The 12,908-nt window shown below is 49.8% G+C and overlaps 1 protein-coding gene across 9 annotated transcripts in view; it reads right to left on the bottom strand.

The window, feature by feature from the left end:
* TEAD1 (TEA domain transcription factor 1) overlaps window positions 1-12,908 on the bottom strand; it is a 249,529-nt gene that overhangs the window by 50,333 nt on the left and 186,288 nt on the right. For 5 of the 9 annotated variants that reach the window (XM_037146831.2, XM_037146838.2, XM_053673171.1 and 2 more), the window contains 5 exons: window positions 11,270-11,281; window positions 10,330-10,464; window positions 9,160-9,206; window positions 8,231-8,292; window positions 7,261-7,385 (listed from right to left, as the gene is read on the bottom strand). In XM_037146831.2, the coding sequence (XP_037002726.1) occupies window positions 7,261-7,385; window positions 8,231-8,292; window positions 9,160-9,206; window positions 10,330-10,464; window positions 11,270-11,281 (381 nt within the window). The remainder of the gene's footprint in view (window positions 1-7,260; window positions 7,386-8,230; window positions 8,293-9,159; window positions 9,207-10,329; window positions 10,465-11,269; window positions 11,282-12,908) is intronic. The other 4 variants (XM_037146857.2, XM_037146794.2, XM_037146818.2 and 1 more) reach the window with 1 other exon arrangement.

Genomic DNA, 12,908 nt, shown 5'->3' with positions numbered 1-12,908 from the left:
TGGAGAAGACGAAGCTTATTATCATTTCACAGGTAGCAGCCAGTGAAGGAAGATGGTCAGGAAATTTGGAGAAAGAGGAAAGTAAGGGCACTTGATATGAGTTTCCCAGGAGGAGAGAATTCCTGAAGGGTGCCCAGGCTTGGGTGATTGATGGCAGGTCGGCAGCCTGGAGGCAGGGGTTCTGGCTGCCAAGGCTGTCTCGACCTCTTATCTTTATTTCTAAGTGGCTTAGAAATACTATGCGGTGAAGCACTAGGGACATGATAAGATCTCCCTAAATGTTGGTGATTGCTACTCCCTTCCCCAACTTCTCCAAATCATGGGCTCTGGGTTAGCACAAAGTTCGACTATCCAACCCTGCCATCTACGAGCTGGGTGTTGGACTGTTACTTAAACTTGCTCAAGGTCTGTGTTTCCAATATCCATTTCCATGGGTTTCTTTTGAGGACAAAAGAAATAGCGTTATCACAACGGCAGTCTGCTCTCTTCTCTGCTCCGGAACTTTTCAAATTATACCCCCGTCCGCAGTCTCAAAAACTCAGTCATTTCTAGCATCCTCTTCCTCCACAGCTAATTAATCCCTAAGACCCTTTAATGTTATCAACACAATGTCTATCTCCCCCCCCCCACCCCCGTCACTGCCTGTGCCCTGGTTTGGCCCTTGTCACCCATCTCCTGGACCAGTGATGTTGCTTCCCTAGCTCCAGCCTGTTCTCTGACCTGCCACAGCCATCATCTTCCTGCGGCCTGTATCGGATCACATTGTCTCTTTAAAAGGGGGGTGAGGTGGAGGAATACGTGTTCATATTATATCATGTATGTGTATTAAAATCCATGGAAAGATTCATAGGAAACTAGCAACAGTGATTCCCTATTTGGGGTGGGATAGGAATGAGAAAGTAGTGAAATCTCTCTCTATTCTCTTATACTTACAGATTTTAGATCACACAAATTTACTACCTACTAAAAAAATAATAATTAATTAATTAAAAAAATTCTAGCTCCTGCCTGAGTTTCAATAGAGCCCAAACCACCTGGTGAGCAGGTCTTCCCAAGCCAGGTCCCTCCACTGGCCTGGCCCAATTTCCTGCTACATTTCTCCAAGACATTCAAGGTTCAGAAAACACGTGTGGGCGTTCAACAGGCCGAGGGATGTCGCTGACTGCAGCCGCCACAGCAGTGCGGTGAGAGTGGCCCTGTTACGCCCGCTGTGCCAGCTGAAGTCAGGCTGAGCTGTGAAGTGACTGCCCCAAACCCCGTACTGCTGGTAAGAACTCCCACACCAGCTTCCTCACTCAACTAGAACGAGCGTGTTGTCACAAGAGCACAGCAGGGGATACGTTCTAAGGTCCAAGTGGGAACATTCCTGGCTTTTCGTGCCTCGCCCCAAACCCCGAGAAGATGCACAGAACCACAGACTGGGACGGGAGTTCAGAGAAACCCCAGCCCAACTCTCACCCCCACGTAGAAGGGCCCTCCTACCGGCAGCCTATGCCTGGGGGGCGCATGCTTTGGAAGGCAGCTGTTTTTATATTTAAAAAAATTTTTGGTTTCCCCAAAACTATAACGCTGTGGTTAAAAATACAGAGTGGGGCCAAACCCTGGGACAGCCGCTCCCTGGAGGTGGACCTTGACAAAGTACCCTAACGTTTCCGAGCCTCCGTTCCTCCCTCGATAGTGCACGGGAGCAGTACCTGTGTCAGCACGCTCGGCATACAGCGCTTGTCACACAGGTCGGTGAGCGCTGGTGACGATCGGCATTGCGTAAGATAGCAAAGTGTTTGTTAGGAACTGGATGTGCCTCCCCCGCTCAGGTTTGTTACCGTACCATCATGGAACTCTTCTTCTCTGGTGAGACGGTGCTTTATCAAAACCTAGAGAAACAATCTCCTTGTCCCTTCCTCTCCATGCCGAGGTTTTCCCTTCTCTGGCTGTGTAACTCCTACCTAATGCAACCCTCACACACTCTCTTCCTGTACACGGTCCTGCTTATTCTGGTATCCGGACCATGACAGGCATTGAACACAGAAGCCTGGGCCTGGGCAGTCTGACCCGGCAGGGCTTTGCCATCTGTGGGGCAGGAAGTGGCTGAGCTGTGGGGGCTGGAGGAACCTGCCCTGTCCCAGGGTGGGGGTGGAGGAATTCCGCTAGGCTTTATCAGGAAAACCACTCCCCGTGCACACACAGGATTTGGCTTACAGCTCACCAAGCTCAGGTTTTCGTCCGTCTCAGTCAGCAGCTGCTAACTCAGTCTCCAGGAACTGGGCCCTGATGGCAGACAAGGCACTTATACATAGCCCACCACAGGTGGGGGATCGTACACGCAACATTTGAAGTCCCTTGATATGCAACACTGAAATCATGTAGAAAGTGTATTTTCAAGCACTACTAACCACTTCTAAAATCGTCTTAGTTTTTTAGATCTTCCTTTCTTCACCCTCTGCTGTTTTTCTCTTAGCTTCTAGTGGAGCCAAAGGTAACAACAGAGGGACTGACTTGCTGGTTCTCTACCAACATAAACAATCGACTTGGGGAAACGCTGCCATCTGGTTTCTACTTGATGCAGAGCCAGCAGGGGGCGCTCACCCCCCAGATTATTCTGCCTTTAGCTCTTTACAGATTACAGTCAGCTACAGGTTATAAAACAGGCTACTCATTGCTTACAAATGGACAGACACTCTGGTTACAATCTCAGGATGTGGAATCAGCAGACCTGAATCTGAAGCCCGTTTCCAGAGTCAGCTGCCTGCCTAACACTGGGCAGGCCACATATAAAATAATTGCGCAGTGTTGGCTATCTCCACAGGTGGTACTACTGCTGGCCCTATTACCGGTACTATCAATGCTAAGGGTGGCAGGGTCATGCAGAAGGCTTCAGTGGTGGCAATGATGGCCTCTGTGGTAACCCGAAGAGTGAATTTGCAGAACAGTGGTAACTAAGGGAGGTCGCCCCGGACTCAGGCAAACTAGGTTTTCCCCTTGGCTTTGTTGCTCAAGCCTAAGTACTTCTGGGAAATATAGTACAGCCACAAGGTTCGAACCTGGTCCCAGACAGCTACCTGCAAGACAGCAATTTCTCCAAGCCTCTTCTGTAGAATTGAATAAAATTACCTACCTCATCAGGCTGTGATGAGGACAGAAGAGATCACTAATGAAAAATAGTTAGCACTGCCTCCAGTTTATTGATTTATTTATTGGCTTTTTGCCAGCACTATCTATTACCCCATGATTCCAATGAGCTTAAGCCACTACAGGAAGTAGGGAGAAATGTATGTGCATGCCTGTATGGAGACAAAGATCTACAGACTCCAAACACAGAGCCGAATCTGTTTAGAGGCCTTTGATTGTTTGTTACCTCGTGGGCTTCCGTATCAAAGAAATATGCTTCATGTTTGGTGTTCATTTTTTTAGTGTATCCATCTTAGTTTAAATATCCCAGATGAATTTTTTAAGTTACTTTAAATTTGTCTATAGTTGGAACGAAATATAGTAAAATCAAAGTCTCAGAAGGCACAAAAAAAGTCCGAGAGCCAAAGAAACGTTCCACAGGCTACAAGGGTTTCGGTGTGACCTTGGTCCTGAAGTGCCATTACACGTTCACGGTGACAGCACCTCCTGTTTGCAAAATAAAGTGCCAATTACATAACCTGAGGAGCTGGTGCTGAAGACATCCCCGAAATGCCGTAAACACTTTCTGTAATTCTCCTTCATTTTCAATTTGCCAACCACCTTTTCCCATCAAGGGTCCCCTGTTTTCTCCATCACGACCACCCTCTTTCCGGACTCTTGTATTTCCACTAAAATCAAATACACATACTGTTCACCTTCTGCCATGAATTCTTCTGTATACACTGAACTCATTTTTTAAAACCAATGCAAAATAGGGATGTGTAACACAGGAATATTAGAAGTGACATTTACAAGTGAGGCTGCTATTACAACTTAGTGAAATAATTTCAGGACAGTGGCACAGTTTTGGCTGGTATTATCTGATAGACACAACTTACACTCAGACTACAAGCCGGAGCCATCCACATATACATGACATTTTCTGAAATGATACTTTTGTAATCTAAAGAGCAAATGATTTCTACTGTGAAGAAGGAGCATTATTCCACATGGGCACTTAGCATCACCTCACACTCTGTGTGTGTGTGTGCACTGGTCTGGGTGGTTACTGTCTGTCTTCTCCACTAGGATGGAGGCCCCACGAGAGTAAGGACGTGGTTTCCTTGGCTTCTGCATCCCCGAAACCTGGAACAGGGGCTGGTGTGCAGTGTTTAGAAGGGACCTGTTGCCCTGGCCAGATACGCAGTTAGAGCCTCTTCCCCATACGCCACGTGGCAGGTCTGACCCCTGGTCAGGGCACATACAGGGATGAACCAATGAGTGCGTAAGTAAGGGGAACGACAGATCGATGCTTCTCTCCTTTCCTTTCCTCTCTCTAAAAATCAATCGATTTCTTTAAAAAGCATTTGTTGGTTTAATTCCCATTTCTCTCAGTCCCCATCTGTATCCCTTAAAATATAATTATTTTTTTTCAAGAGGCCCAATGGTGCTGACTCACACCAGGCCTTCCATTTATAATAGAACTGTTTAAGTCATGTGTTAAGAGTCCAAGCTATAGAGCCAAACCCTTTCATTCATCAGGGAGAGGCCAATCAAGCTGAACCATTCGGATCGCTATGTATATTCCCGCTTGTGCATGAAACATGAGCTCTAGACGCCACTCCAAGGACCTGGTGGACCCTGCCTTTAAAACTATCCACCAGCTTTCCCTTACTGCTTTCATCCCTCAGAGGCAACACCCCTGGGATGTTCTCCTTCATGCCTTCCCATTCCAAACAGTCCTCCACCCCTCAGTGTAAGGCTTACTCCTCAAGGAAGCTGTTCCATGTGAATCACTCCCAGCTCTCAATACTCTTCCCTCCCCGCAGTCACCGCACTTCACGATGACCTCCATTGCTGATTACTGCTTCATGCGAGCCTCTTACAAGACATTACCTCCACCAGGGAGGAGAGTGGGTGAGGCCAGGACTGGACCCTCCTTGGTCCGGGGCCATGTATTGAATGATTAGAGAATGGACTGAAAGAGTCTATCAGGGATTCACAGAGGGAAGCCTGACAAACACAAACCACAAGGGCTCTGTAGGTCCCTAACTGGAGGGGACAGTCACAGTGAGGGGTGGCCCGGGGCTTTTCAATTAAAAAAATCTTTTTGTTTATAGGAACTAGTATAAAGGACACATGGACAACAACTAAGGGGGGTGGAAATGGGAGGGAGGTGGGGAGCATGGGGAGTGGGCTGGGATGGGAGTAAAAGACGGAAAACTATACTTGAAAAATAATTAAATAAAAAAAATTTTGTTGTTTATTTTGATAAAACATTCTATAATCTTTTTACCCAGGGAAACATTACTACTATGTTGAAACTTCTGCTTCCCAGTGCCTTGGAGTTTTATTCCTGGGGGAAAAAAGTTCACAAGCACAGAGAGAGATTTGTTCGTGTAGTGAATATACAGACTGAATATGCAATTTGAGAGACCTTCATAATGGGGGTGGCTTACAGCAGTGTAAAAGAATATACTCGAATAGATTTTGGCTCCTCATCACGCTGCTTACTGGCTAAGCATCTTCAGTAAGTCACTCAGTGAGCCTGGGCCTCAGTTTCTTCACCTATAAAATGGGGAAATAGAACCTACCTCGTTGGTACTGTGAGGACAGAATAAAATGGCAAATGACCAAGTACTGTGCAGGCAACGAGGTGTTATACAAACAGGAATCAGGAAAAGCAGGAGTATCATCTGGCTGAAGCCACGCCTTCGGCCAAAAAATCCTCTACACCTCCCAGGAGGCAGCAGCCTGGAGCCGAGAAGGCGATCTTGTGTATTTCAACGCCACTGGATACAAATTCAAGCCATCAGCACCCCCGTTCCCATAAACCACTTGACCACGTGAGACAACTGATGGCACTGGCTTTCTCTTCCCTGTTTCAATAACCTCATTTTCCTATGCCTGCCTTGATAGGCCCATGACCGACTTTATAGCTCCTTTATTTCTCCCTAATTTTGGAGCAAGCTCTGTTTTTCTACCAGCTCTCAGTGTTCACAGCTCATAAACCAAAATGTTGGTGGGCTGCCCTTGGTTCCCCCAAGTGTCTACTCTGGTGATGGTTGGTGGAAACCCCTCTGCCCAGGTTGCCTCCCCCATCCTATCATCAGAGGCTTTGCACCAAGCTCAAGTGCAAATACTACCAGGAGAGGTGGTATTTGTTCGGTATCTGAGGTATTTACAACAGAAGGTGAAATCATTCATGACACTTTTCCTTGATAACAGAATAACAAGGCGGGGGACACATGGACGCATGGCACCTATGGCTTTTGGTGGCTCTGGAGAGTAGCGAGGTGGGTGAGACAGAATATGGAAAGGAGTTGGTGAAGACCCCAAAGACAAACTCACGATTTCTTCAATTTTTGCCTTGGACTCACCCACGCACAGATGCAGCACTTGTACTCAGAGCCAGGGAGTGAGAGTGGGAAAGGGGTCTTGGGCTTGCTGGGCAGGAAGGAAGGGAGGCGCTTCCTCGTATGGAAAACGAGGGACCAGGCTGGGGAGCAATGGGGCGATGGGCACTCGATGGGGTGAGGGACACAACCAGCAGAGTCCAGATGCCAACCTCACTGGTATTTATGATATTACAGTGCACTGCCTTCTACATCGAAGTATTAAACTATCACTTCTCCCTAAAGAGCTAACTCACTATCTTGAGAAAACACAGACTTGGAAAGGCAGTACCAAATAATGGCTAAGTGTTAGGCTTGAGTTTTAAAGATATAAGATTGAATCTCTAACCCATCAGATGTTAACTGTGTGACTTGAAAGAAATTTCTTAACCTCTGTTTCTTCATCACAGTGGGTTTTGGTGAAGATAAAATGTGATGGTGTATACACCAGTAAATAGCTTTGCCATGTACCAGTCATGTGGCAAAGTGCAATAAATGTTAATTTTACCAAATGCAAGAGGTTATTAAGCCCCTGCCCTGAAACCAGTATTCCCTGGAGTTCCAGGCCCAAAGCATCATAACTTCCAGCTCTAACTTCTACATATTTGTCAATGGAAATACCTTTTACTTAATTTAATTGAAAGGCTGCTTGGTTTTTCCTCCCCAGGTCCGTGTTCACTCAGGGGAAAGGACTGAGGGGATGAATGGGAATGAACAGCAAATTCTAGGTGCAAGGTACACCTCTGGGCACACTCACCGAGTCTGGGTCTCGCTGCTGTTCAAGGAAAGCGGAGAATTCCACCAGGCGAAGTTTGGTTGTGCCAATGGAGCGGCCCTGCCAGGCAGGGACCGAGGGAGCTGGGGCTGACGCAGGCTCAAACCCTGGAAGACCAATTGTCACCTTTACTGCTGGCCCATTGCCTCCCTTTGGCCTCGGGCCTGCACTGGAGCAGGAAAGGCCAGCAGCTGCTCCAGCTGTGTCTTGTGGTGGAGCTAGTAAGGGTGGGGCAAGATTCTGCCCAGGATCCCAGAGGCAGGGTCCTCGGTGCACGCGGCTCCTCGTAAAGCCAACATCAGCTCGGGTTATGGGCTGTGTGGTATGAGGTCATCCCGGACAAAGGGGCCTAGCTGGGGACCAAGACGAGACTGCCGGAAGAGTGGCAACTGCCGGACACTTTCTGGTGTCTCTCTACCTCCTTTCCCAAAGCTGCAGTCACCAGCACTACAGGACACTCTCAGAATGCTCCCTGGTGTGGAGCGGAGGGCATTTTCAGTGTGGGGCCGAGGGCTGAGCAGACACTTGTTTTCTAGCTTGGGCTTCCCTGTGAGCTCTCCTATAAAGAAAGGGTACTAGGAATTGAAACCTACTTATCTAAGAAAGGGTGGCTGAAATCCCATCTGCCCTCCGGACTTGTATTGCCCAATTCAGCCTGTTAATGATGAGGAAGGAACCACAGCAACTTCCCCTTCCGAGGATGACCCCGGGGGCTGAGTGAAAGTGACCCAGGCTTCCTGGTTCCTTAAAAATGCTTCTGAGGAACTCTGAGCTCTAAGGAGATGACTCACAGGAATCAGGACCTGGGAGGGGACACCTATGGGACCCTCCTAGGTGCCAGGCTAATACCTGCCTTAAGCAAGTTGAGGGTGAGGAGGGGGCATTCATGGGTCTGCAAGTAAGAGGGGCCATGCAGCTGTGGAACAGTGGGGGGGAGCCCCACGAGACTCACCTGGAATGGGGGCTGTGACCGCTGGCTGGATGGGGTACGCCTGCTGTACAAAAGGCTTGACGCTGGGAACAGAAAGATGGAGAGTCAGAAATGGCAGCCGTAGCAGTGGCTACGCCTCAGTTCTGGCCTTGGCCTCCTGTGGCTAGTGACCCAACCTGGGTCCTCCCTGCTTTGAGGATCCTGCCTGCAGGTTGGGGGCACAGCCCAGGCAGAACTCCATCAAGACTGAGAGGGTTACTCTCTCCAGTTGAGAGGGGCCAGCAGGCTGCTGGGGGCGAAACCACCAAGCTCACGCCAGCTCAGTGGGATGAGCCGGGCACCTGCCTCTGAAGTCTCATCCCTGCAGAGGCCGAGGTTAGAAGTCACCATTGCCAGGCAAGGTCTGGGACATGAGTCAGGCTCCCCTTCTCTAAGCCAAACAGCTCATGTTCTTGTGAGAATGTCTGAGCAGTATTTCCCTTCTGCTTTCATCCCAGACTGCCCTCATCTTCTGGTTTACTGAGCTGGCCCCCCGGGCCCTGAAAGCATCAGTGGGACTTTCTGTTAGCTGCCACACCACAGGGAAAGACAGAACGGAACGGGCTACAGAATCACTCCCACCAGCCTCGCTCTCGGGCAGGCACTTCTCAGGAAGACCCCGGGCTTTGCCCTTCAGAGCCATGAAGGGACAGGCATCCTAGTCCTGTTTCAAGCTTGAGGAGCACTAAATCTAAGGCAGAAGGGATGTTTACAAGTCTCTGGGATCTGAGCCCGCAAGATCCTGCCACTGGCTTCAGCGGATAACAACGGGGGAGGACTTTGGTGATCTCAGGTGAAATCTTTCTTCCCCTCCAAGCTCCAAGGCAGTCAGTCTGGTCCCAGGAAAACACCACCCAGGGCGGGCTGTAACCAGCCCCTTGTTGTCGGCGCCGGCCCCTCCTCAGACTTACTCTTGTGAGGATCCTGGCTGCCCGGTTTGTATCATTCCCGGCCAGAACTGGAAGGCAAAATGCAAGAGGCTTCAGGATTAAGAGTTCACTTCAAAGCACAATTCAGGATGTGTACGCATAGCAACCCCTGCTAAAGACAGCGGGTCCAGATTGCCCACCAGCTGCAGTGACTCTCTCTAAATGCAGATGTGGTCACTGCTGCGCACGAAATCACAACCTATGGCCTTGGCCTGGCAACCCAGGGCTCCCTCTAGCTCCTCTTCCAGATAACCTCCGAGGGCAGGGACCAGGCGGCAGCTTCCGTGTTCTCCCGACACGTGGCCAAGATGCTGGTGCGCTGCAGAGCATTCGTGCGTGTTTCATCCGACTGCCCTAGCCATGAACCCACCCACTCTTCTCTTCCCCGCTCCACTCTGAAAGGCACCATGTGTAACATTCTGCCTCCACCCCTCACAGCATGGAGGAGGGCCCAGTCAGGGGAGGACAAAGCCCAGAACAGGAGGCCAGTTCCAAATAGCAGACACCGCCTTTGCTGTGAGTTTTCCTGAGGCTACTGGTACCTGTTGACCCCGGACCCCCTGCTGGAGGAAGCACTATAAAGGAAGTCACAGCACCCTGGGTTTGAGCCCTGACATCACTATCCATGTCATTATGATCACGCCATCCACACTCTTGTGTTATTACTAAGTAACCTTGGCTTTCTCATCTATAAAACGGCAGTAGCAGTAAGGCATTTAAGATCATTATGAGGATTCAATGGGACAACAACATTTAGCTTCTCTGCCATTGCAGGGGCAAAATGAAAATGTTACTAGAACTCTTTGTTGCTTTAGGGGCTCACTGTCATAAAGTGACCTCAGGATACAGGGACAGAGACCAAGGGCTAGAAAAAAAAGATGCAGATCACAACCCAGAGGGGCACCAGAAAAGTGACACTGCACTCAATGTCTCTGGGGACTGAGACCCCCCCCCCCGCCCACTCTCCCCCCTCGCTCCCGCCCACCTCTTCCTTCCCACTTTTCCCTGCTGTGCACCCATGGTCCGCTCACCACAAGGGGGTTCTCTTACACCCGACCCCGTCGTGAGAAGTGCTGGGTGGACAGCCTCGTACGGCCCACGGTGGCCTCGTGCCCCGAAAGCCACCGTTCCTAGATGCAGCCTGTGACTCACCCCAGGCGCCCCTGGGAAGGTGGGGCGCGGGATCCCAGGCAGCCCCAGCTTGTTGTGAATGGCCGTGGCCGAGACGATCTGGGCGGACGACATGGCGGCCATGTGCTGAAGGGCCTTATCCTTTGCGGTCTGATCCTTGAAGGCGACAGTGACACACAGACTCAATACCCAGGCACGGCTACCAGGCAGCTTACAGAGCACAGACACGAGCACATGGACTAAAATACAGAGCCACAAAAGAGGCCAAAAAAGCAAACATGCACGGATAAATAAACACGGCCAGGAGGCTGAACACAAGGAACAACTGTGACTCTGCACATTCTCTGAGGATACCCAGTGGCGAGGTTTTAAAAAAAATTTTTTTTTTTGTTAATCCATTTTCCAAAAGAATGGGAAGCCTCTGAGAAAAATGGACAAAGTTACTTTTTTTTCCAGCTTCCAAAGGGAGCGTTCTCCAATTACTTGACGCCCTCGAGGGAAAAAAGGCCCTGCTTTAAGTATGTAGATGGGGTGGAGGCGTGACCGTGGACCTGGGGTGGGATTGTCCAGGGTGCGGGGGGACCCGGACAGTGTGCGCCATCAAGGGGCCCCAGTCCCAGGAGCTGCTGGAGTCACTCATGCGAGGCCTGGAAGCCCTGGCAGAGGCCTGGTGGGGGAGGCTCAGAAGCAGTGGGGTGGGCTGGGTGCGGCTGGGGGTGGTGGCGGGGCCAAGCAGCATGCTGGTGGGGTGCATGCTCTCTCAGGTGCCCCCGCCATGGGTCTAAGGCTCCTTGGGCTCCTTCTATAGCTGAGGACAGAGAGGATGCTACCAGGTAAGAAGTTTCTCCCTTCCCTAAATGGGTCTTTTCTAAAAAAGCCAAGGCTGATAACACAAAGCTAGCCAAAAAGTCTGCCAAGCACAGCTAAAATACAGAATACTCAATGTGGTGAGAATACTTACCATGCTTGTCACCTGGATACAACAATAAACAATTTGTTAAAAGGATTGCGTACAAAGGCAGGGTTATTTTTCTTCTTCAGTTAAAAAGTATATATGCATACAAACACACAATGGGTATCATAAAATAGGTAGGAGTGTGGGTTTTTTCACATTTTAGAAAGAATGTACAACCCATGTAACTATCTAGAAGGGCGATTATTGACAACGGCAACCACCCCAAACTACCCCCACCTCCTCCGAGCTGCTTCTGTGGCTTCCCCAGGACAGATGGGGGAACGGCCACGGCCCGGTGGGGGAACAGGCCCAGTGACGCAGGCGGAGTTTCATGCTTGGAAAACATGTTGAGGTTCCTGGCTGCTGGTAGAAAGCCCATAATCGACCCGGCCCCAGAATTCAGGAAAGCAGAAAGGAAAGGTGACATCGAAAATAGAGAGCGCCCTGCCCGGCTGCCGTTCCGAGTCAGAGAGTGAGGGAAGGCCAAGGGAGGCCTCAGGGAAGACACTGAGCGTCTGCAGAGAGGTGGCGTCTACACGTACAGATTTACCCAAAGGTGATGCGTAAACATGCAGAAGTGCCAAGGGCGAGGCCAAAAGGAGATGTTAAAAAACAAGTCAAAGCCTTCAAGACATTTACTAGGGGCATCTACAAAAGACCAAAGTGGTATAGACACCATTTTGCCCCAGTGACAGCCAGATTCCTGGCCATGTGAGTTTTCAAAAAGTTTCCATTATAACCCTCGAAAAAGATCCTGACACTTGCATACATTTTATAGTATTTTATATATTCCTTTGGTTCTTAACTGAAAAACTAATGAGACTCATGGAACAGCTCTTCAGGGATGTGGGCAGTCATTATGGGCCCCTGTGGGTACCATCAGGGCCTAGGCCTGCAGGATTGCTGGTCCCTAGCACAAGGACCATGGGTGACTGGAGTGAGGCTTCTGCCACCTCTGGTCAGATGTCATTCTTTGAGTTGAAGCTACATTCGTTCATCTGTTCAATGTGCTAACCTAAAGCTAGCTTCCTCTGGTAACTCTTTTAAAAAGCTCCAAAACATTTAGGAAACTGAATAAAGACAAATGTTGAAGTCTGGAATTTTATGATAAACTGACGAGAGCATGTGAGCGCGCCCCAAAGCAACACACACACAGCTCTCAGCACCGGTCAGTCTACTCTCAGCTGGTCCTGAGGCTCCGCCTGCTGCCTGCCCCATCACCTACGCAGGGGGAGCCCATGTACAACAAGCAGAAAAACGTGGCTCTGGTCACAATTAACCCCCTCCTCTGTCAACAGCACCTTCTCTGTCGATACAAACTTGCTGGTTTCTCTTAGGATGAGTCACTTTGGAGGCTAGCCCCAAGCCGCTTCACCTCGAATGAGAGGTAATAAATGCCCTCAGGTGGTTTCTGAGACTGAAGTAATGGCAGAGATAGGACCCCTGGAGCCTTTCCTAACAGGGGACACACCTTACCACTAGGGCAGCTGGGAAAATGGCAGCCCAGACTTCCTGCCTGCCTGGATGACTCAAATTCAGGAAGAGCCGTGGGCCTGGGCCTATTCCAGAAGCACATCCCGGGGCCTGTCTCGGACCCGAGAGTTCTGTGTTTGTGAAGTGCTGACGACAAGGGCGACGCTGCTTG

Source organism: Artibeus jamaicensis, unplaced genomic scaffold (genome assembly GCF_021234435.1).
Source record: "Artibeus jamaicensis isolate MK-2021 breed Jamaican fruit bat unplaced genomic scaffold, CSHL_Jam_final contig_797, whole genome shotgun sequence".
Lineage (NCBI taxonomy): Eukaryota > Metazoa > Chordata > Mammalia > Chiroptera > Phyllostomidae > Artibeus > Artibeus jamaicensis.
The sequence above is the reverse complement of the archived record's forward strand: the minus strand, read 5'-3'. Positions and strand labels throughout refer to the sequence as shown.